Below are 23,973 nucleotides of genomic sequence, written 5' to 3'. Positions count from 1 at the left end.
TAAAAACTGACCAACACTGGTACTTAGGTTTATACTTTTCCTCCACATATATATATTTTAAGTTTATTTATTTATTTTGAGAGAGAGCAAGCAGGGGAAGGGCCAAGTGAGGAGGGGAGAGAGAGAGAATCCCAAACAGTTCCTGCACTGACAGTGCAAAGCCTGATGCAGGGCTTGAACTCACAAACTGTGAGACCATGACCTGAGCTGAAATCAGGAGTCAGGCGCTTAACCGGCTGAGGCACCTAGGTGCCCCAAGGTTTATAATTTTGGGGGGTACAGTATTTAGAAGGCTGGCCACCCTTTTATTCAGCAAGCCTTTAAGGCTAGGTGGGGAGACACAAAGGTGAAACATGGTTTCCCTTCTGGATGAGCTCACAGCCGCAGGCAGATGGGGTGTGCACATTTACCCAGCACTCAGTGTGCTACTTGCAGATGAGGCTGTGACAGACAGCGTGGGAGGGGCTGCTGGGGCCTTGACACATGAACTGACCACATCTCTAATTAGAAGATAAGCAAGGTTCTTAAGATCTTGCTGAAATTTTGAATGGCGTTTTCTCCACTAATCACCACAAACATTCAGATCCATGATTCCCAACTGGGGCCATTTTGCTGCCAAGGGCACATGTGGCAATATCTGGAGACATCTGAGAAGGGGCCGTTGGCATCCAGTGGGGTTTGCAGCTAAAAACCCTACAAGGCACAGGACAACCCCTTACAGCAAAGAATTATTCATTGTAGCCCAAAATGCCAATGGTGCTGAGGTGAAAAACCCTACTTTAGATGATGGCCTGTTTTGTACAGCTTAGCCGCTCCCCACCCAATATGGTGGCTAATGACATCTGAACTCATTTCCTGGATGGTGACCTTGCTGGGGCCACGGACTGGGTCTGTGGCCTCAGAGCCCACCAAGCACTTTGTGTGAAATGAATGAGTGTAAAGCAAACGGGTGTTCGGAGGTAGCTGAGACAGAACCCCCGGTCTCGGGCGGCCTGGAGCAGTAGAGACCTGCTGACTCAGAGAGTCCAGGCCCATGTGAGGAGGCAGCCTCTACCTAGTCCCGCACCCGCTGCCCTGGGAACGCATGGCCTTAACAGAGCACGTGTTCCACATTTTCAAAAAGATCAGGAAATCTGGACTTTATGAGGAAATCACCTGATTTCTGAATGGGAATGAATTTAAACTCTGAAAACCAAAAAACCAGCAAGTGATCCTACGCGCAAACATGGTAGGTCCAAACGAAACAGTCCGGCAGTCCCTGCCCTCGGTGACTGCTGATCAGTCTAAGCTCCCACATGACAGGGAGCAGGCCAGCCCATGCCCAGGGTCTGAGAGCGGGTCACCCAGGCTCCGCTGGAGATGGCGCAGACCAGCTCTGAGCAAAAGACAGGAAGTCTGGACTGGCGTCTGACACTCCTCTTCTGGTGGTTCACTTTGTGGTTGGAAAATTCTTTGAGGCTGAAAACACACCATCCTTAAACTCAAGCTCTGAAAAATCAGGAAATTCCAGAGTCAAGGTTCCTTTTGCAATAATCACACATGCTGTTTCCTTGATCTGGGAACACGCAGCCTTTCTTTCCATTTTGTTCAGGGCATCGCATGAAGTTCACAGGATGTGAAACAGCCTGCAGACCTGGCCTCTTCCAGACGGCTGGTGGAATAGCCGGGCTCAGCCTTTCCCCCCCGCTGGAGAGCCATCTCCCTCCTATTTCTCACACTCTGGTCAACGCCTGGGTTTTTTAAGTCCGTTCTGAAATTCTGTACAGATTATGGTTGTCCGAGGCTCATTTGTGAGAAAGAAAAATACTGCCAAGAATTTAGACTATCACTATGAAGGTTAGGATACAGATACTGGGGGAGGAGTGTCAGGAATGTACCAGGAGATCTTGGCGGTTGGGTTTTTGGATATCACCAGCCCACTGTGGGCGTGATGCCTTCCTGGAAGGGCAGGTGCGGAGGAAGGAGGAGGGAGTGAAGGATTAGGTCCATGCCCCCCAGCCCCAGCTCTGGCTCCAAATCACTCTCATCATTGGCACCCCCTGCCTCTCCAGCCTTCCCTGTCTTTCCTGCGGCCAAAGCGCTCAAATCCTCTTCCACCCACAGCCTCACTAAGCCTCTGTGTTCTGCATAAGGTCCAGCAAATCAGTTCTGGTTCCAAAGCTCTCCTGCTGGCCTGTGCTCTCCCCTACCTTCGGCCCTCACATTCACTGTGCATTCAGACTATGATGATCTTATCCCATAAACTATCCATATGATTTCCATCACCCTTGTAAGGACAGCTCCTTGAAGGCTGAAGGAGGTCTTATGTCACATGAAGCAGTCACTCAAAAAATACTTTTAGCTAATCAACAGAATTATTGCTTATAGCATTAAAAAACCAAGACAAGGAGAACTTTTTTTTTTTTTTTTTATGATCATTCCACTGGACAGTCTTAGTTCACCATGTCAGCCCATGAACAAGAAATAGAGCTGTCTTATGCTGGGTAACACTCCTGTATTGCTGTCAAATTATCTAGAAGCTCTTAATGGATGGTCATACACTGGTGGGAAGAGGAACTTATAGGCCAATTTCTCTTATACCTTCCTTATGACCCACTTCTACCTAGGCACTATTTACACTGCTAGGAAATTCCTGGTGTTTGCCAAATTAGTCCTACAGAAGTACATGAAAGCCATGAGGCCTTGGACATACACAGATCTGGTTTTGAATCTTCATCCAATCATAGTAGCTATAAAGTCTTGGAAAAATCACATAATACATATGAAACTAGTAGTGCACCTGTAGTGCTTACGCTGATGTGGATGAGTGGCTGAAAGATGTATGGTGGTGTTCTGTTTGTTGATCTGGAGGCTGATTGCAACAACGTTGGTGTATTCAGCTGTGAAAATTCATCATGTTGCATATTCATGATATATGTACTCCTCTGGATGTATATTTATGCATCAATAAAACATATACCCCGGGGCTGCCTGGGTGGCTCAGTCAGTTGAACATCCAACTCTTGATTTCAGCTCAGGTCATGATCTCGTGGTTTGTGGGTTTGAGCCCCATGTTGGGCTCTGTGCTGACAGCGCGGAGCCTTCTGGGAATTCTCTCTTTCTCTCTGCCCCTCCCCTGCTCTCTCTCTCAAAATAAATAAATACAAACTTAAAGTATCTATATATCTCTATCTCCATGTATCTATGTACCTATGTATATATGTATCTATGCTTCTACCTACCTACCTACGTACCTACCTATCTATATCTATCTATATACACTCCAAACATCCTTTCTCCAACATTTGAGAGAAAAAATTAGCATCCTGCTGAAACCTAAACAATAAATTTGTTCTTCGTCTCTCCAGGCCAAAGACTTACCATCCCACTGTTGCACTGGTCAGGATCATATCAAACAGCAGTATGGACAAGCCAGCTGTGAGCACCTGCAGAAATAATTTCAACAAAAGGCCATCAGAGCGGCAGGACTTCAGTAACCTTCTCCAAAGCCATCGTTCACAACAACTTGTGAGGCCCCTGTATTTAGTGCTCCCTCTGAGCTAAGCATTTGGTGTGGAAAATGCCAAGTCCTAGTCTATTTGGGAGGTGAGAATCTTCAAAGAGACATTTAACTTCCAAACTCTTCAAAAGAGAAGGCACGCAGCCAACATCTCCATCTCTCTACAGGGCAGGGCAGGGGCATAGTAAGAATACTCCTTTCCATCTTGTCTCAATGTGCAAAGCCAGTCATGCTTATTCATCTGTCCTCAGATCCTCCGATAAAAACTTAGCTGTCACTCTGCCTTTGCCCCCAGCACCATCCCCCCACCCCACTCACGATGGCATCTTGAGAGCATGTGATACACGTTCTGCGAAACCAAGTACTTCCTGGGGGAGGGAACAATTAAATCATTAACTAACTATTTGCCAGGGTGCCTGGCTGGCTCAGTAAGAGCAGCATGCAATTCTTGATCTTGGGGTCGTGAGTTTGAGCCCTATGTTGGTGTATAGATTTCTAGAAAAAAATGAACAAACTTAAAAAAATTTATCTTCAAGTGTCTAGAAGCCAAAAGAGAGGGAAGAGGCTACCTGCACATCTCTCAGAGCCAGAAATTACAGAAGAGTCTCTTGGGAATGGCAGTGACAGGACTCACACCCCCACCGTATCAATAAACAGCACAAAGAGTGTCTGTGAACCAAAGACCCAAGTTCATCACCACTTGGAATGCCTGCTCGGGAAAAGAGGGTTTTTCTTCTAGAATTCTGTATTCTGGGATGCAAGACAGCTTCTGTCAGGAAGGTCAACCTAAGGACTTGCTTTCTTGTAATGAGCAGAAGTAAGATGCAGGTCATCGTGGGATGGGTCACTCAGACAGTACACCCTGGGACACGGGAGATGCCATCTTACTCAAGGGGACATATCTGCTGTCCTGGAGGCCTCTTCAGGTGTCCAAGCTGGGGACAAGGCAGCAAGCAGGTGGTTAGAAGGAAGGAGTATGTTTAAGGAGCCTCATCGTCATTCATTTAGCATCTCAAAAAGACGTCTGGCAACATAAACTAGGCACCTTCAGTACAGAAACTGTGAGGTTTTAGAACCCTTGTGATTTACCCATTTGAAGTCCCTTTCTGTTTGCTTCTTTTATTGCTTTTCAGCAAAAACCCTGACAACAAAACAGACCTGTGCGGTCTTCAGGAGCAAAAATGAAGTGGCAAGTGGGGCAGCCAGACAGTTGCAAAGCCGAACCCAAAGAACAGAGGAGAGGAAAGAGACGACTGTCAGAGTGCTGGGGGCGGCGGTGAGAGTATGTATCTTTTTTTGCTTTTTAAAAATCTTTTACAAGTTTTTTTTTTTTTAATTTTTTTTCTAATGTTTCTTATTTATTTCTGAGAGAGAGACAGTGTGAGCAGAGGAGGGTCAGAGAAAGAGGGAGACACAGAATCTGAAATAGGCTCCAGGCTCTGAGCTAGCTGTCAGCACAGAGCCCGATGTGGGGCTTGAACCCACGGACTTTGAGATCATGACCTGAGCCGAAGTCAGACGCCCAACCGACTGAGCCACCCAGGCGCCCCTATTTTATTTATTTTTGAGAGAGAGAGCAAGTGAGAGAGAGCACAGGAGGGGCAGAGAGAGGGAGAGAGAGAGAATCCCAAGCAGGCTCTGTGCCATCAGTAGGGCTTGATGACAGTGGGATTTTCTTTCTCTCTCCCTCTGCCCTTTTCCCCCATTCATGATTGACACGGGGCTCAATCCCACGAACCACAGATCATGATCTGAGCCGGAGTCGGACGCTTAACTGAGCCACACAGGCACCCCGGGTGGCCGGTACCTCACAGAGCATGATGAATGGCCTAATTCTTCTCCTACCTTCCCCTTGTTTTGTTTAACATTATATTTAGGACCTTTGCATCAATGGTCATACTTGAAGGGGGCCTAACATTTTATTACCTTGCAATGCAGCCATTTGGTTTTGGAAACAAGGTGATACCAACCACATAAGGTAGTTCATCGACTTCTCTGCTTATTTTTCTACAAAGGATGAAGGTGATCTTTACTGTGGGCATTAACTCTGACTTGAACGCCTTTGGACCTGGATGTTTTAGTCGGGGTGGCCTTTACTGGCCACCATCCTAATCAAATTTTCTCCTTTTCCTTGATTCAAGTTTGTCATTTTCGCTTTTTCCAAAAATGTGTTTCATCTAGGTTATGAGCATTAGCATTTTAACTCTATAGCATTTCACTATTTGGAAAAAAATATTATTTTTTCTCATTCATGCCCATTTTAATTACTTTCCCTTTCATAATTTTATCGTCATTTTCTCTTCTTTTTTTCCACTTCCTTCGTTTTTTTAATTAAAAAAATTTTTTTTTAAATTTTAGATAGAGTGTAAGTGGGGGAGAGGGGCAGAGGGAGAGACAGAGAGAATCTTACACAAGCCCCACGCTCAGTGCAGTGATGGACATGGGGCTCAATCCCACAACCCTGGGATCATGACCTGAGCTGAAATCAAGTCAGACGCTCAACTGACTGAGCCACCCAGGTGCCCCTCCTTCCTTCTGAACCAAAATTTGTTCATCTCTCTTTACTTCTGCAACTTCTAGGGTATTTCCTGGCATGGTGCCAATGGGGATATGTTGCTTAGGACTGCTGAAACAGACCCCGTTCCACTGACGGATGGCCACGATGTTGCCAGCTTGGTGTGACGGAACACCTCACAAAATTTATGAAGGGCCCACCTAGCCTTTCCTAATTCTTCACCATGGCTTCATGCCCTTTGCCTCTTATTACCAGCTCTTTACAGCCTTCTCTGAGGGGCTTCGCTCCTCATTTTCTGGTTGCATCTTTCACATGGCTTTCCATCTGGCATGTGAGGCCACCACATCCCACGTGCCCTGCAGTACGCCCTGCCGGGACTTCGGCCTCCATTCCCCCACACGCCTCTTAGCCCAGGAGGAATCCCGTGTGCCGTGAGACAGACAACCGGCCTGCTTATTCCTATTAACAGTACCTTTTGCCAAGAAAAACACATCTTAAAACTTCCAAACCAGCCCTTACTTGAAAATAAGACTGGTTTAGTAGCCACACTGGTGCCTTTGACACGTGCTGCTTCCTGGAAATGTTTGTACAGTCTCCTGCCTTTCTCCCGAGGCACTTTTTCAAACTTTTCTAAAGTTTTCTTTCTCAATGAGCACATTTTCTGCTGGCTGAGACCCTCACTAAAATTTCACAGATAGATGTGTCATATTTCTGTAGTGAATGTATGGTGAGGCTGTCTGCACTACGGAGCTACTGTGAAGTCCAACAGACCACTTTGTAATCTATTCAGTAAGAAACGCTGGTTTCTTAGGCTTCCTTTTGCTTCCATTGCCAGCCCTCGCAGTCAGCATTGGAGGCATTTTCTCACACACACACACACACACACACACACACACACACGCACACAGTCACTGAAATTCTACCACTTCACAAAAGACACTGCTGAAGATGGGTTGAATAGCAGCTGACGCCTCGCTGAGAGGCCGACGCCTCGCTGAGAGGCTGACGCTGGGCACTTGACCAGCCTGGCTTGCCCACTAAGTGACTTGCACCCACACATCAACCTCACCGTGTGTGAGGTTCAAATTCATGTCTCAGCCAAATGGAAGATTTCTATATGCCATGGGCCATCAGGACTGCTCAAGACCCCTCAAAAGTGTGAATGATGCACCTGTTCACGCCAAGGGCCCACTCTAGTCCCAGTTCTACCACAGAATAAACAGAAGCCAGGACCTGAGAGGTCACGGAGGGGCAGGACCTGAGAGGTGGAAGGGGCTGCCTGCGATCACAGCTGGGGTAACTGTGACGGAGAGGTGGCGAGTGACTTGCTCCAAGGGCCTGGGACCTCAAGCAGTGAGGGGTGGAAAAGACCCCAACTCCCAAGTCAACCTTCTCTCATAGCCAGAAACTCAAGAAAGGGCCCACATGAGCTCCATCCAGCTTTTTTTTTTTTAAAAAGATTTTGTTTTTTAAGTAATCTCTATACCCAACACGGGGCTTGAACTTACAATCCTGAGATCAAGGGTCACATGCTCTACTTGACTGAGCCCATCACACACCCCTCCATATAGCTTTAGAAGAAAGAAAAAAAAAAAGAATCCACTGAAGACAGGGACTCAAAGAGATATTTGCAAACCCATGTTCATGGCCGTGTTAGTCACAACAGCACAAATTTGGAAGCAACCCAAGTGTGCATCAATGGATGAATGGGCACCTGAAATGTGGTGTATACATGGCTATTCGGCCCTAGAAGGAAGGCAAATCTGACCCATGTGGCAACACGGATAAGCCTTAAAGACGTTATGCTAAGTGAGATAAGCCAGATCCAGAGAGGCAAATATTGCATGATTCCACTTACATTAGGTGCTTCAAGGAGTCAAATTCACAGAGACAGAAAGTAGAATGGAAGTTGCCAGGGCCTGGGGGGGAACTGTTAGTGGGGGATTAGTGTTAACGGGTACAGAATTTTAGCTTTGGATGATGAAACGGTTCTGGCAGTGGATGTCAGTAAACGTGTAAACTTTTCTTTTTCTTAAGTGTTTAAAAAATGGCTAAAATCTGGGGTGCCTGGGTGACTCAGTCTGTTGAGCATCCAACTTTGGCTCAGGTCATGATCTCACGGGTCGTGGGTTCGAGCCCCGAGTCAGGCTCTGTGCTGACAGCTTGGAGCCTGGAGCCTGCTTCAGGTTCTCTGTCTCCCTCTCTCTCTCCCCCTCCCCCACTCATACTCTGTGTCTCTCTCAAGAATAAATAGACATTTTAAAAAATGGCTAAAATCTGCTCAAGAAATAGACTTCAAGTTACACTTGGAACTTGCCATTCAAGAAACTTAAGTAGCAGCCAGTATTAGCAAATCCTTATTTTCAGAAAGCATTTTTAAAAATACAAATTTTTCCCCATAGAAGAAAGAGTCCTGTGGTCTGAGGAATGTCTCCCTTGTACACAGAGATCTGAATAACAAACAGCAGGACCAGCCACGGCGGAGGGACGCCAACAACAGCAGAACTCAATACATTGTGTCTGTGGCAGCCGGGGCTTTGAACTTCCTGGCTTTGTCAACGGATATCACAACCTCCGTGTTATTGAAACAGATTTTGGTATTTAAAGCAGATTAGGCTTGTTTTCTAAACATTCATTTTGATCCTAAGACACATTTTCTGTTTGCCTAAGGGAAAAATAAAGGGGAGTATTGTTGGTGGGAACCTGCCAGACAGCCGTGCATTTGCGGAGGCGGGACACTGTCAGGCTTGTTGCTTGTTAGCGTTTTGTTGTCCTTTAAATACCTACGACTTCAGAAAAAAGGGACAGACTGCAGCTCATATAAAAGCCCTTCACTGTAACTGCTTCAGTTACAGCCTGCACCTCTTCCTTCAACGAGCTGTAGTTTTTCAAACATGGTTTCATGCCATCACGCTGTCTTTGCTCAGCAAGGTCTCTCTGCCTGGAATAGTTTCAAAGACCTCCCCACACAATTCCCGCTCACTTTTTGAAAACCCATTTCTAGGGATGTCTGGGTGGCTCCGTAGGTTAACTGTCTCACTCTTTTTTTTTTTATATGTTTATTTCTGAGAAAGAAAGAGAGCAAGCAGGGGAGGGGCAGAGAGAAAGGGAGACACAGAATCCGAAGCAGGCTCCAGGCTCTGAGCTATCAGCACAGAGCCTGATATGGGGCTTGAACTCATAAACAGTGAGATTATGACCTGAGCAGAAGTCGGATGCCCAACTGACTGAGCCACTCAGGCACCCCAAGGGTCGCACTCGATGTCGGCTCAGGTCATGATCTCACGGCTGGTTTGTGCGCTCGAGCCCCATGTCAGGCTCCGTAATGACAGAGGGGAGCCTGCTTGGGAGTCTCTCTTTCCCACTCTTTCTCTGCCCCTCCCTTGAGCTTTCTTTTTCTCTCTCAAAATAAATAAACATTAAAAAAAAAAAGAGAAAAAAAAAAAAGAGAGAGAATCCATTTCTAGAAATTTTTTTCTGGACCTGGCCCCCCAATCCACACATCTGAGTGGATCAGGCACCTCTTCTAGTGGCTTCCATGCCCCATGGCATTGTACCTATTAAACTCCAGAAATGTGTGGTCTCCCCAACCAAGGCATGCACTCTTCATCTTTGCATGTTCAGGACCTACCAACAGAGACCCACAGATGGTAAGTGGCTGATATACTTTCTAGAACTGCACTAGTCATCAGAGCTGGTCACAGTCTTGTTGTTTTTCTGTTATTTGTTTTAGAAAGAGAGAGAGCACAGGCAGGGCAGAGGGTCAGAGGGAGAGAAAGAGAGAGAGAGAGAGAGAGAGAGAGAGAGAGAATCTTAAACAGGCTCCACACTCAGAATGCAGCCTAATGTGGGGCTCGATCCCATGACCCTGGGATCATGACATGAGCCAAAACCATGAGTCAGACACTCAACCAACTGAGCCACCCAGGTGCCCCAAAATCTTATTTTTAAGTCCCTTTTCATATATTAAGGGCACTTGGACCCCAGACCAGAGAAGCACAGAGATACTCTCTGATCCTCCTCTTTGCTTCTTCGCCCAGTTACCTCCAGGAGGCTAGAAAGCGCTCCTCAGGGAGGATATGCATCTGGTTCACTTTTGTGTCAAGTCCAAAGATGTCAGGAAAGATTCTAACTGTCTCCTGGACCAACTGACCATGGCTCTAGGGGGGCAGAGGAATGTAAGAATATGGAAGTTCATCCTTCAACTTCACGGTTGCAATGAAGGAAGGAACATTTCCCTGGGGGAAGGGAGGGAAAGGGCTGGGCAGACTGAACAACAGATGTCTTGCACACCCTGGCCATCAACACCCGGGAGGCTGTAGGAAATTCAGAATCTCAAGCCCTACCCCAGACCTACTGAACAACATCTACATGTGAACACGTCAACCAGGTGATATGCTTGAAAATTAAAATGTGAGGAGCTCCCTACACTCCCCAAGCCCGGCACCGTCTCAAGAACCACTCTGTCCAGCTGGTATGGGGCAGCGTGGCACAGCCACATCTCCAGAGGAGGGAAGGCTGTGACTCCTTCGTGGAACATAGAGCAAAAGCATATGTCAGACTGTCCTGGAGTCTGTCTGTGTTGAAGACTCTCCTATGAATATTACTAATAAGCCTTCCTTTTAGGGTAAAGAGTAAAACAATAAAAATTTATAAGCTGAGAGCAGATTATCTCTTTTTAACCTTGGACCCGAGGAACTATTCCAAGTCCACCAGACAGAAACCACAGCTAAGGCTGAGAACCCTACTTGGGCATTTCAAAATATTCAATTAACCCTTATTATCAATCCTATGATTTGTTATAATGGTCAGTGCAATTGTTATTATTATTAGTTTTGATTTTAGACAGAGAGAGTGAGCACAGGAGAGGGAAAGGGGCAGAGGGAGAAAAAGAGAGAGAAAGAGTCCCAAGCAGGCTCCATCCTTAGCACCAAGCTATCATGGGGCTTGATCCACGATCCTGGGATCAGGATCTGAGCCGAAATCAAGAGTCAGTTACTCATTCAACTGAGCCACCCAGGAGTCCCATGATCAGTGTAATTATTGTTATTTTTGAGGGACAGAGAGAGACAGAGTGCTAGTGGGAGAGGGGCAGAGAGAGAGAGAGGGAGACACAGAATCTAAAGCAGGCTCCAGCACAGAGCCCAATATGGGGCTCTAACTCATGAACCGCGAGATCATGACCTGAGCCGAAGTTGTATGCTTAACTGACTGAGCCACCCAGGTGCCCCCATCAGTGTAATTATTAACGATAGATAACCCAAGCTAAACCCTGGGCTTGGCTATTAATAGTCTTTGGTATCACTTCATTCAAGTGCACAATTTTTTGAGTTATTCATTTTGCCAGATATCAGAGGAACAATGTTTATCATAAGCACAACGTGATCAAGAACATAGATGAGGGACAAAAGAAGATGAGGGTTATGTAAAGGAAGGATAAATTTTAAACCTAGAAAAGCCCTGGGTGAATTTTAACAAACTCCTACATTTCACAGAACTGAGTTAAGAAAAATGTGACATGAATATCTAGTTCATAGAAGGTAAGGGAAGAAAGTAACCAAAGTTTAAAGGGGACAGAAGATGTCCCAGACATCAGGCTCAGTACATGTATGAGCTCAGGTGCTTCTCCAACACCCCTGCACAGGAAGGTGCTTAGTCCCATTTCACAGGTGAAGAAACTGAAGTTCTGGTTAAATTGCTCAAAGCACAAAGTCACAACAAGGGAAGAGTTGGGACTAAAACCCAAGTCTCCCGATGCCTGTGCCAATCCTCCTGTCCCACCTCGTGGTCGCTAACCCTCAGTAGTAGTTCTGCTGAACCCTGGACGTGTCAACTTGACTCAGCGGCTCTCAACCCTGGCCACACAGCAGAATCTCCTCTAAAAAAATAACCCCAAAAGATAAAAACTAAAGTCCTGTCCAATCAATCAAATTGGAATATCTTATAATGAGGTGCAGGTATCTGCATGTTTAAAAAGATCCCCTAGGAGTTCTCATTGGAAGGTATGGTTCAATCCCTGGTTGTTTAAACGTATCCATAAAACTGCCAAAATTCATAGAGCCACTTTGTGACATGAACATATAGGCCAGAACCTGGTAAACAAGGCATTATCATCCCTGTCACCATTATCACCATCACACTGCAACTATCATTTATTGTACCATTTTATATCCTCACCAGCAGAGTATGCAGGTGCTAACCTCTTAACATTCTTGCTCGTCTTTTTTTTCTTAAACAGCCATCCTAGTGGGTGTGAAGTGGTATTTCTCTGTGGTTTGGATTTGCATTTCCCTGATGGATGGAGATGCTGGGTATCTTTTCATGGGGCTTATTGGCCATTTGTTTTGCTTCTTTGAAGAACTATTTTCATCGTTTGTCCCCCTCTTTTTTTAATGTTTATTTATTTTTTGAGAGAGAGAGAGAGACAGAGCACTAGCAGGGGAGGGGCAGAGAGAAAGGGAGCCAGAGAATCTGAAGCAGGTTCCAGGCTCTGAGCTGTCAGCACAGGGCCCGATGTGGGGCTCAAACCCATGAACCCATGAGATCATGATGTGAGCCGAGGTCGGAGGCTTAATCAACTGAGCCACCCAGGCACCCCTGCCTCTTTTTATTTATTTACTTTTTAATGTTTGTTTTTGAGAGAGAGACAGATGGCGAGCAGGGGGACGGGCAGAGAGAGGGAGACACAGAATCTGAAGCAGGCTCCAGACACTGAGCTGTCAACACAGAGCCCGATGTGGGGCTCGAACCCACGAGCAGTGAGATCTTAACTTGAGCCGAAGTCAGACACTCAACCGACTGAGTCACCCAGGCGCCCCTCCCTTGCCTCTTTTTAAATTGAATTATTTGTCTTTTTACTATTGATTTATAAGCATTCTTTCTATATTCTAGATACAAGTCCCTTATCAGATATATAAGTTGTCTATGGGTTGTCTTTTCATTTCCTTGATGGTGTGCTTTGCAGCGAAAAGTTTGTGATTTTGATGAAATCCAATTTACCTATTTGTTGTTGTTGTTGTTGTTGCAGTTTGGGCTTTTGGTGTCAAGGCCACATTTCAAGTAGCAAAGGATTCTAAATTACTATTCCATCCAACACCTTAACTGACAGTATACATGTATCATACCAGTATATCATGGTTTCCTTTTTATAGAACCTTTCATTCATTGTATCTTTGAATTCTACTTTAGAACGTGGTCTGTCTATCCAAATTATGTACCACTTTATTTGATTTATAATGAATTTTATTTATTTTTTAAGCATTTTTCTAAGTTTATTCATTTATTTTGAGACAGAGAAAGAGAGCATGAGCAGGGGCAGGGCAGAGAGAGAGGGAGAATAAGAATCCCTAGCGGGTTCTGTGCTGCCAGCATGGAGCCCAATGTGGGGTTCAATCTCATAAACCCTGAGATCACGACCTGAGCCGAGATGAAGAGGTGGATGCTTAATCAATTGAATCACCCAGGTGCGTCCTTGATTTATAATGAATTTTAAATGTGATTTTATGGGATGCCTTGTTGGCTCAGTTGGTAGAGCATGAGACTTGATCTCAGGGTGGTGAGTTTGAGCCCCATATGAAGCACAGAGAATAGTTAAAAAGAAAAATATATAGGGGTGCCTGGGTAGCTTAGTTGGTTGAGTGTCTGACTCTTGGTTTTGGCTCAGGTCATGATCTAGCGTTTTGTGAGTTTGAGCCCCACACTGGGCTCCATGCTGGCAGTATAAAGCCTGCTTGTTTTGCCTCTATGTGCAACCATGAGAGACTCTTGAATGCCAAGAACAAACTGAGGGCAGATGGGGTGGGGGGAGGGGGAGGGGGGTGATGGGCATGGAGGAGAGCACTTGTGGGGATGAGAACTGGGTGTTATATGGAAACCAACTTGACAATAAACTATTAAAAAAAAAAAACCCTGCTTGGGATTCTATCTCTCTCTCTCTCTCTGCACTCCCTCCACTTGCTCTCTCTTGAAATAAACTCAGTTTAAAAAAAAGAATTAAATAAATGTGATTTTAGAAAAGAAGGTAATATGCTATGTTATATGAATCAGAGATTATGTGAATCAAAAGAAATCTGAGGATTTGGAGATCAAATAAGCATATATATGTTTAGTAAGAATCTAGAAAACTCCACATAGTAATTCTCCAAATATAGTAATTTTGAAGAGGTTGGTGACCAGTTTTTAACAGGAATAGAGGACTAAGACTGTTGAGATTACCTAATTCCTCTCCTAAATTTTAGCACTTTAAAGATGTTATTCCATTGTCTGTTGGCATTCCTAGTCTTGGGGGAAATGTCAATTACTTGCGTATTTGAAGGTAATGTCTTTTTCTCTGATTGATTTTAAGATTTTCTCTTTAATCTTTGGTTTTCAACAGTTTGACTAGGACATGCCTCAGTATGGTTTTCTTTGTAGTTTTTGTTTGGGGTTTGATGACCTTCTTGAAGTTGTGATTGATATCTTTCAGCAGCTTTGGAAACTTCTTAGCCATTGTCCTTTAAATATTGCATGTGCCCAATCTCTCTTTTGAACTTGTATAACTCCAATTATACATACATTGGACTTTTTGATAATTTCCCCTGTGATTCTCATGCTTTGTTCTGTTTTTGTTTTTTTGCACTGAAATTTTCTCATCATTTCATTTAATTCATGTCTTATTTTCTTTAACATATTATCTATAGTCATCTTTAAAGTTATTGTGTTCCAACATCTGGATGATTTGTAGTTCTGATCCTATTATTTTTTCCACTTGATTATTAGTTGGGTTTCCTTTCTCTTTACATGTCTATAGCTTTGTGTCTTAGATACTATCTATAAAAGGACTGTAGAGGCTCCTGATGACAGCTTTTACAAGGAAGTGCTGTCCTTTTCTTCTAATAGGATGATGGGCTCAATCCAATGAGATGGGCTAGAGCTCTAGTAAGGCTCTACTTTATCTAGTCCTTCAGGGATGGCCCTCCCAGATTTGTGTTTAAGAGCTTGGTGGAGGGGTGCCTGGGTGGCTCAGTCAGTTAAGTGTCTGACTCTTGATTTCAGCTCAGGTCATGATTTCACAATTTGTGAGTTCAAGCCCTGCATCAGGCTCCATGATGACAGCTTGGGATTCTCTCTCTGCCCCTTTCCCACTCATATCTCTCTCTCTCTCAAAATAAATAAATAAAAAGAAGTTGGTGGATCTCTTGTCTCCTCATCCCTGAAAGTTCTGCCTTTCAGAAATTCTAACCTTAGCATTTTAGCATTCCACCTCCCCAACACGCCCCCCACAGGTTCAGAACCTGACAAATGTCTTTAAGTGAAGACTCATTGTATATTTGCTATGGGCCTTTCTGGCAGAATTTTGTCTCCTAAGCACCCCAACACTATGGGAGTTTTCAGTTTGCCTTTCTGGGCCACTCTGCAGCCTCTTGAACTTCCCCAGAACGCAGCATGGGCTAATGGGAATATTGGACTTGCCTTTGGGTTTCCTCTAGTTTCTAATCCATCACACCAATTCCAATTCCACCACTGCCAAAAGCTCTGCTCATTTCCCTTTCCCACAGCATTAGGTCCTCTTCTCAGACCAAGCTAGATGCTTAGCCCCCACCCAGAATCAGCAAGTATCCCCCCTCCCCCCACTGCCTTGAAGAAAAGAGACTGTGCTGCTGACCCTATGAAGGGTCCTTCCTTCTCTGGAAATGTATTGAATGTGGTTCTCACTGCTTTCACAGGTCTCTGATATCTTTAAAAATATGATTTTTGCAATTTATTTGCTTTTTTCCTAGTTGTTTCAGTTGGATATTGGCCTGTCACAATGTAGAGCATTCTACCCTGAAGTAAAAGTTTCCATTTATTATATGGATAAGAAAACTGAAACCCAGAGAAATCACAAGCCACTGGTTTTCAAACCAGGCTTGGCTCACCATTATTTCTCTAGAACCTCCTTGGATGTCATGGTAAGGCAAGGGAGGGAGACTTTATTTGATTTGTTCTGAACATCTTCCTGATCAGTGACAACCTTATTAACTCATCATTACAATTTTAATTACCTTTGTTCTTTTATCAAGTCTAGGATTATTATACACACACACACACACACACACACACACATATACACCAACCTGGGGCAACAGGACTTTCTTAAAGGCACAGTGTCTTTCTCTTTAGACACAGTTTCAGATATGATGCACCTCATGGGGATTAATAAGGCAGTTGGTGGTGAGAGGAACATTCAGGTTCTTCCTCATGATTTTCTCTGCCCATGGGGGAGGAAATTCTTCAGCCTCCTGGCCTTTTAGTCTCATCCAGGTTCACTCTGATGGGAAGACTTATTCATCTTGCTGTACATTTACTGAGGCTCGTTATACTAGTTGGTGGATTTCCAGTACTTCAAACACAAAACCCAAACTCTATATGGTTTCTCTCTTCTCTTGAATCCATGCAATAAAAGTCTCTGGAGTTTCTGTCTCCATCTGTTGGGGGTGGGATTGGAGGATGAGAAGGAAGCCATGCCCTCTATAAGGAGCAGAAAGCCTTATGTCTCTAAACCATTAGGGTTGACATTTTCAACTCAGCTTTGTTTCCCACTTGCCCACTATTCCTTGTGCATGAATTCTCTTAGTCTACATCCCAAAAAGGGAAGAGGAGTGGGCAGTAGAGTTTGAGTACCCAAGCTTTGAACTCTCCAACCCATGCTATGTACTGATAAGACCTATGCATCGTGTCACACCATCTGACACCAGTCCTTTGGTTGTAACTTCAAAAATCTGTGGCCCTTTGGACAGGTTTTCTCTTGGGACTTGCAATTTCCTGGCCCCACTGTACAGCAGTTGGTAGCTCTTCCCCAGGCTGGCTGTCAGACTTTTCTCTTCAGTATTCACATTTCTCAAGAGGCCATATTAATATGTATACTGACGAGGTGTTTCCTGGTAACTTTGAAGTGCTTCTTCCTTTTATCTCTCTCTGTTGGCATTCCACTTCAGCTCATCCTAAAATACCTGATTTGTTTGATTTTCTATCATATACTATATTTTTTAAGTAAAGGGGCTATAAATATGTCAAGTATAATGTTGACATACTTAGAACATCCAATTGTTGAAGACCAAAGGAGAATTTGGGATAACGCTAATTTCCCCTCAAACTCAATTGAGGGACAGGCTGGCATAGTCAGTAGATTCTTCATTCTGGTACTTTCCCTCAACTTTCTTAGTTTCATCTTATTCAGTAAATGTACCCACCTCCTCCCAGACTTATCTTTAGAAGGATGGGTTTCTGACAAAGTTATTTTGTAAATTTTGTCCTGCTGATTAAAAAGTTCCATCAGTCTCCCAAAGCTGAACAGTACTCTGTGCTTCTGGAAAGGAAGGGCCTGTGGCTAAGGTGTTTAATTTTCTAAGTTGTTTTGATTCACTCAAAGGATAGATCTAATCTCTGCGGTGTATTTTTAGAAATGAAATAAATGTAAGCTCAAAGGAGCTTTAAATAAAAGCACCATAATTATATTTACTCCAAGGCTCTGAGGATTTTTTTCATCTCCTTTTGATATAAGTCAATTCACGCCATTGTTATCCTTAGTAATACGAGGGGTAAAAGAACCAATTTACCAAAAGACATACAAGACCTTGCCATGTTTAAAGAAACACGGTGCCCATTTGGGAAAAATTCTTCTGCCGCTTTCAACCTGCCTCATTCCTTAATCCCAGTCATTCCTGAAGAAATACCACTCGGGAGAAGTGAGGCTGTGACGTCACAGGCGGTACCCTGGCTCCAGGTCTGGTCACGCTCCATTCTGCACGATCTGAGAGTGACAACTCCTGAGGAATGCACAAAGCTTGCGCAAGACTCACCACATCAGCTCAGTTCCACCCGAGGGATTCACACAAACCATGAAAGCTTTTAGCTCTTGCTGGACAACTTGGTGCACACTGCAAAATGTTAGTGAGCTCCTCTCCACGGACTGAACTGCATTCCCCTCTCCCTAAATTCGTATATTTAAGACCTAACCTCCCATGTGATGGTATATGGAGATGGAGCCTTGGGGTAATCAGGGCTAGACTAGGTCTTGGATGAGGGAGGTCCTCATGATGGGCTTAGTGACCTTGTAAAAGAGACCAGAGAGCTTGCTCGCTCACTCTCTCTCTCTCTCTCTCTCTGCCATGTGAGGACACAGCCAGAAGGAAGCCATCCGCAACCTAAGGAGAGAGCTCCCTCCAGACACCAATCTATCCTTGGTCATGTACTGGCGGCCTCCAGAACTGTGAGGAATAAATATCTGTTGCTTAAGCCGCCCAGTCTGTGGTATTTTGTAATGGCAGCCTGAGCGAAGACACTATTCTTTGCTCTTTTGGAGGGTTTAAAAAAATGAAAGTTAAAAAAACAATGACTAACAGTTTCAGAAGAAGCTGTCACCAAATTAGAAGTGAAAAAGGAAAAGGGCTTTGAGTTATTGCTGGAATGGAGCAGAGGCCAAATGACATCACTGAGCATCTCCCTGGGCGCTAGACAGGGGACAATAGAGTCCAGAACCTGCCCTTGTGGCACCCTATTCCAGGCCAGCTGCTCCTGGAGATGACCAAGCAAATAGTTACAATATAACACGCTAAGTGCTGAGATCACGGGTGTACTCTGAATATCATGGAACAAGCCCCGCACCGGGACGATGTCCGTGTTAATCTGGGAGACGTAAGAATTGCCGGGTGAGGAAGTTTGGGAAGGGCGTTCTACATAGAAGGAACAGTACGAACAAGTCAGCAAACTCTAAGCCCTTGGGTATCAACTAGAGCACAAAGTGAGTTGAGAAGTGGCCACTGTTAAAGCTGAAAGAGAGAGAAAAAACCCCAATAGCTGGGAACCCCTTTTTTCCTGGCAAGGTATTAAAAAATCCCATGGATTTTTTTTCACTTAGGGAAGCAGGAAACTGGTTCCAAGACAACTGGACATGTGGTTTGATCAGCATGCCAGGCTTCAAATGACCCCATGACGCTCTCCATGCCAGGCCTCTGCTTTTGTGTCCATATCTGTGGGGGAGACCTGAGGGTCACAGATGCCCTGAGTGATCTCGGGCAGGCCAATTGGTCCCTCTGGATTTCAGTTTTCCCCTCTATAAGAAACAAAGGAATCCTCTATAAAGTATTTCTCAGGGAGGGGCTACTGGGTGGCTCAGTCAGTTAAGCATCCGACTTCGGCTCAGGTCATGATCTCACAGCTTGTGAGTTCGAGCCCCACATAGGGCTCTGTGCTGACAGCTCAGAGCCTGGAGCCTGCTTCAGATTTTGTGTCTCCCTCTCTCTCTCTTCCCCTCTCTGCTCATGCTCTGTCTCTCTCTGTCTCTCAAATATAAATAAACTTTAAAAAAAATTTCAAGTATTTCTCAGGGATTAAGTTTTAGTCTTTCACTTAAAAAATTTTTTTTAAAGTGATGGGGGTTTTATTCATTCCCTGACTTGTTCCAGTGATAATTTTCAAGAAGCTTAAAAAAGCAGGAGTTACAAAATATATCAGTTTGGAAGTAGATGAGAGAGAAGTGTACACGTGTCTATATGTCTTCATTTCTGCCAGGCATGTGCCAGGTGAGGGACTGCTCTGTTGTAACATGGACCTCTTTTTCTAAAGTTGAGCTTTAGTGTTTTCTAAACTGGAAATGTTACTCTGCATCCTCCCCAATACGTGGTATTGTCTAGAATTTTAGCCATGCTGGTGGGCATGTGGCTCCACATCAGATTTGATACCATGTCCGTCTCAATTCCCCATTCTCTGACAACTAAGCTAAGGTCAGGCAGACAGCTACAGTTTTCCTATCTAAGACCTGGCCAACAATATTTAGGGCTGATCCTTTTTTCTTGTTTCTTCTAACACTGTAAAGAACTTACAAAATGTTAGTAAAAACAGGCAAATTAGATTCTTTTGAGTCATCTGAAAAATTGAAAAAAGCACTTTGAACCCTATAGTGCTACGTGGATCCAGTTGTTTTGAATGTCTCTCGATACCAGAATGGCAAAATGGTACAGAGCACACGTGAAGACTCTATAGCAACACAAATTAGCAGCTCTCAAATTGTAGTCGAACCCAAAATGCAAACAACACTTTAAACATTTCTCCATCGGCAAAGGAAACACTCACTGTTTGCAAGTAATACTGTCCTAGCAAACATAAAATGCTCAACACACATCATTTCCTACAATCCCTGCAACATATCTGTGAAGTCATACAATGATTTCTATGTTACAATGAGAAAGCAGATACATACGGAGGCTAAGTAATCTTCCCAAGGTTACACTGCTAAAATGGAATTCTGATCCAGGTCTTTCTGTCTCCCAAGAGTTGAGCTATCTGTCACTACTCTCTCCTGTCTCCTCACTCCATAAATCTCTGCTGAATAAATCTGCTGAATGTAACATGTTCCAACAGAGCAACTTTAAAAAAAATTCAGGAAAAAGAAAAACCTCATAAGAAGCATGAGTATTGTGGGGGCACCTTGGGTGGCTCAGTCAGTTAAGCATCTAAGACTGGATTTCAGCTCAGGTCATGATCTCATGGTGGTGAGGCTGAGCCTGAGTCAGCTCCATGCTGTGTGTAAAGCCTGCTTAAGATACTCTCTCTTCCTCTCCTTTGGCCCCTCCCCCTGCTCAGGCACATACTCTCTCTCTCATAAATAAATAAACAAATAAATAAAGCATGAGTATTGAAACTCAGCTATGCATTACATAATTCTTTTTTTTTTTAATTTTTTAAATGTTTTATTTATTTTTGAGAGAGAGATAGAGAACGTGAGCAGGGGAGGGTCAGAGAGAGAGGGAGTCATAGAATCCGAAGACGGGCCCCAGGCTCTGAGTTAGCTGTCAGCACAGAGCCTGATGTGGGGCTCGAACCCACAAACTGAAGCTGAAGTGGGACACTTAACTGACTGACCCACCCAGGCGCCCCTGCATTACATAATTCTTAGAGTGAACAGTCAACAGCCTGCCCGAGTGTAAGTTGAGGAAAATATGAACAACCATGACTGACTTCACAGAAGATGCATCAGGACTTGATGAGAGCTGAGTGCAGCTGTAGCTCAACTCTGACCCTGGGCCAGGGAGTACTTCTGTGAAGAAGTCTCTTAATCACAGAGAATGGGCTCAGAGCTGGGCTGGCTGCAGTGGGGCATATGAGAAGACACCTACTCCCTCAGTTCTCTGGAGTCAACTCTTTTTCTAATTTCTCGAGAGTTCTAGCTATCCTTAAAAGGCAAAACTTATCAAGCATCCTCCAATGAAAGGTGACACTGAATAACTGCCAAACTCCTCCCCCTCAATGTGCTGAACTCTCAAATCCTAATATTTTAAGGGTGCACAGAAGGAAGTAAAGAGCTCTGAACAGCATAGCCTAATGGCGCAAACATTTGGCAATTTGGGATAGTAGCATCAATGATGCTTACTGTAGCATTCAGAAGGTTAAGGATTTGTAAGAATATAGGACCCAATGTCATGAGAACACCTCTCACCCTTACCTGAAGAAAAACATTTGTTTTCATAAGTGAAAATCCTTTCTGGGGGAGAAAAGGGACAATAAGAGATAATAAGATAATAAGAGGTGGTTGGATCCTTGAAACCAAAGAGTTCTAATTCTAAGAAGGAATTAGAACTAAGGCAGTGTGAGGGGGGATCAGGGGAGGGGTAGTCATGGTACAAAAGACTAACCAGACACTTGAAAACAATGGCCCCTAATAACAGTTTCACTAAAAAAATGTAAGAGGCACTTTAACACTCACCAAATTCTTTGCAGCTCACATTTTGGGCCTGGGAAAAGATCCTGATAATTTACGCCTTATTTAGGCATATTTATGGAGAGTGGGGACACTCTGCCAGGTGTTATGGATATAACCTTGAGTAAAATATGCCCGGGAGGCCTGGGTGGCTCAGTCACAGGTAAACGTCTGACTCCTGATTTCGGCTCAGGTCATGGTCCCACTGTTGTATAGACTGAGTCCCGCATCAGGCTCTGCACTGACAGCCTGGAGCCTGCTTGGGATTCTCTCTTTCTCCCTCTCTGCCTCTCCTTTGCTTGCACACATCCTCTCTCTCTCACATTCTCAAAATAAATACATAAACTTAAAAAAATATGCCCTGCCCTGCGTGGGCTCACAGGCTTCCACCCAGGTGGCTGGCTGGGAAGGAGTGACCTGATAAATGTCATTTTTCTAATTTGCCTGATCCCTGCCCTTCCTTTTCTTCTTTTGACATGGAGGTAAGGGCAATTGGTGGGTATTTTATCAACTCTTCACTAACCACCTACCACATTCTGGGCCAAACATCATGCACCTGGAAAATTGTGCAGAAAACACACAAAACCCCCAAGAGGGAATTATGGCCTGAGGGAAGGCAGAAAAGAAACAAGGTGGGATTTTCCTTGGAGACAGATGTGACTGGGGGCCTGCTCCCTGTGCAGACCCCTGGCCCCAGAAGCCCCGGGCGGAGAAGACAGACGTGGAGGTGTAGCCGGGGAGATCCTGTCCTGTTCCCCTTACAACCACCACCCCCCCAAAAACCCCCAGGAGGGCACAGAAACCATGCAATTAAATGACAGAGTCTAACACTCACTGTGTTTACATGGCACCAGGCAATCGTTGTTGCCTGAAAAAACTTTTCTTGCTGCATAATTGGCTGACTGGCTGTTTGGGATCCATATAAACAAGCACAACCTGCCTGTACTTAACTGCCTGGCCTTACAGTCAGACACGTTTACTTACGTATAAACAAAAACATCATTGCAAGTCTTCCAAATCCACATGTCATTCCTTTCTATTGTGAATCAAAACTTTGCTTTCCCATCATAAAAGTCTCCTCCTTTTTTTAAAAATTTTTAATGTTTATTTATTTTTGAGAGAGAAAGGGACAGAGCATGAGCTGAGGAGGGGCAGAGAGAGAGGGGGAGACACGGAATCTGAAGCAGGCTCCAGGCTCTGAGCTGTCAGCACAGAGCCCAACACAGGGCTCGAACTCATGGACTGCAAGATCGTGACCCGAGCTGAAGTCAGATGCTTAACCGACTGAGCCACCCAGATACCCCTAAAAGTCTCCTCCTTTGGATTTCCCAAGGAAGGTTTCATTGTATTCGCTTTGACTAGGGCAGTTCCTTCTGTCGTGGCCCAGGCTGCTCATTTCTGCCCACACAGCCTGGTCTCTGGTTTGGGCACGTACAGGGAAACTCTTTGCTGATCACCCTGTGTTGGGCCACACCTCGGGGAACTAGGGATATGGAGGGAGGGTCTTTACAAGGAAATGATAAATGGCACAAAGAAAGGTATGTGTGCATGGAGAGCGGTACTGGGGGCAGGCGGAGGTACTTCATGATGTAATGTGCAGAATTCCATCTTTCTCTATTTCTGACACAAGCGTACAAACCTGCAAAGATGTCTAAAATACCATCAACAGACTCAGGCATTTACTCAGCACTCGTGTATGCACTACTATCCTAGAGTGAGCAGAGTACACACCAGCGCAGACTCCAACCATTCCCAATTAACTGGACTTTGTGTTGCAAAACTCACTTTCATTTCACTTATGTTAAATTATATATAGGGAAGCCTGGGTGGCTCAGCCGGTTAAGTTTCCAACTCTTGATTCTGGCTCAGGTCACAATCTCACGCTTCATGAGTTCGAGCCCCGTGTCAGGCTCCAGGCTGACAGTGCAGAGCCTGCTTGGGATTCTGTCTCCTTCTGCCCCTCCCCTGCTTGTGCTTGCTCTCTCTGTCTCAAATTAAGTAAATACACTTAAAAAAAATCTTATATCTAAACTGTGGAGCCAGGAAATTTGTAGAAATTCAGGGTATTTCCTTAGTAAATGAACTGGTGCAAATTCATTCAGGTCAAAAGTTGTGAAAGCGAGCATTGTTAGCATATTTTTGCAGCAGAGAACATTGTGATGGTCAATGGCACTAAAAATAGCTGAGAAAAGAATTAGGAGTTCATGACTGGAAACAAGAAAACAACAACTTTATCCAAAATCT

General features: G+C 44.5%; 1 protein-coding gene across 5 annotated transcripts in view; it reads right to left on the bottom strand.

The window, feature by feature from the left end:
- Positions 1-23,973, bottom strand: part of TMEM241 (transmembrane protein 241) — a 119,749-nt gene that overhangs the window by 5,862 nt on the left and 89,914 nt on the right. For all 5 annotated transcript variants that reach the window (XR_005525597.1, XR_005525601.1, XM_039217637.1 and 2 more), the window contains one exon: positions 3,361-3,425. Coding sequence is in view for 3 of the 5 variants with exons in the window: in XM_039217637.1 (XP_039073568.1) it covers positions 3,361-3,425 (65 nt within the window). In the remaining 2 variants the exon portion in view is untranslated. The remainder of the gene's footprint in view (positions 1-3,360; positions 3,426-23,973) is intronic.

The sequence above is a fragment of the Hyaena hyaena genome, unplaced genomic scaffold (genome assembly GCF_003009895.1).
Source record: "Hyaena hyaena isolate Hyena2069 unplaced genomic scaffold, ASM300989v1 scaffold_14, whole genome shotgun sequence".
Taxonomy (NCBI): Eukaryota; Metazoa; Chordata; class Mammalia; order Carnivora; family Hyaenidae; genus Hyaena; species Hyaena hyaena.
Note: the sequence above shows the minus strand (reverse complement) of the source record. Positions and strands in the feature narration are given on the sequence as shown.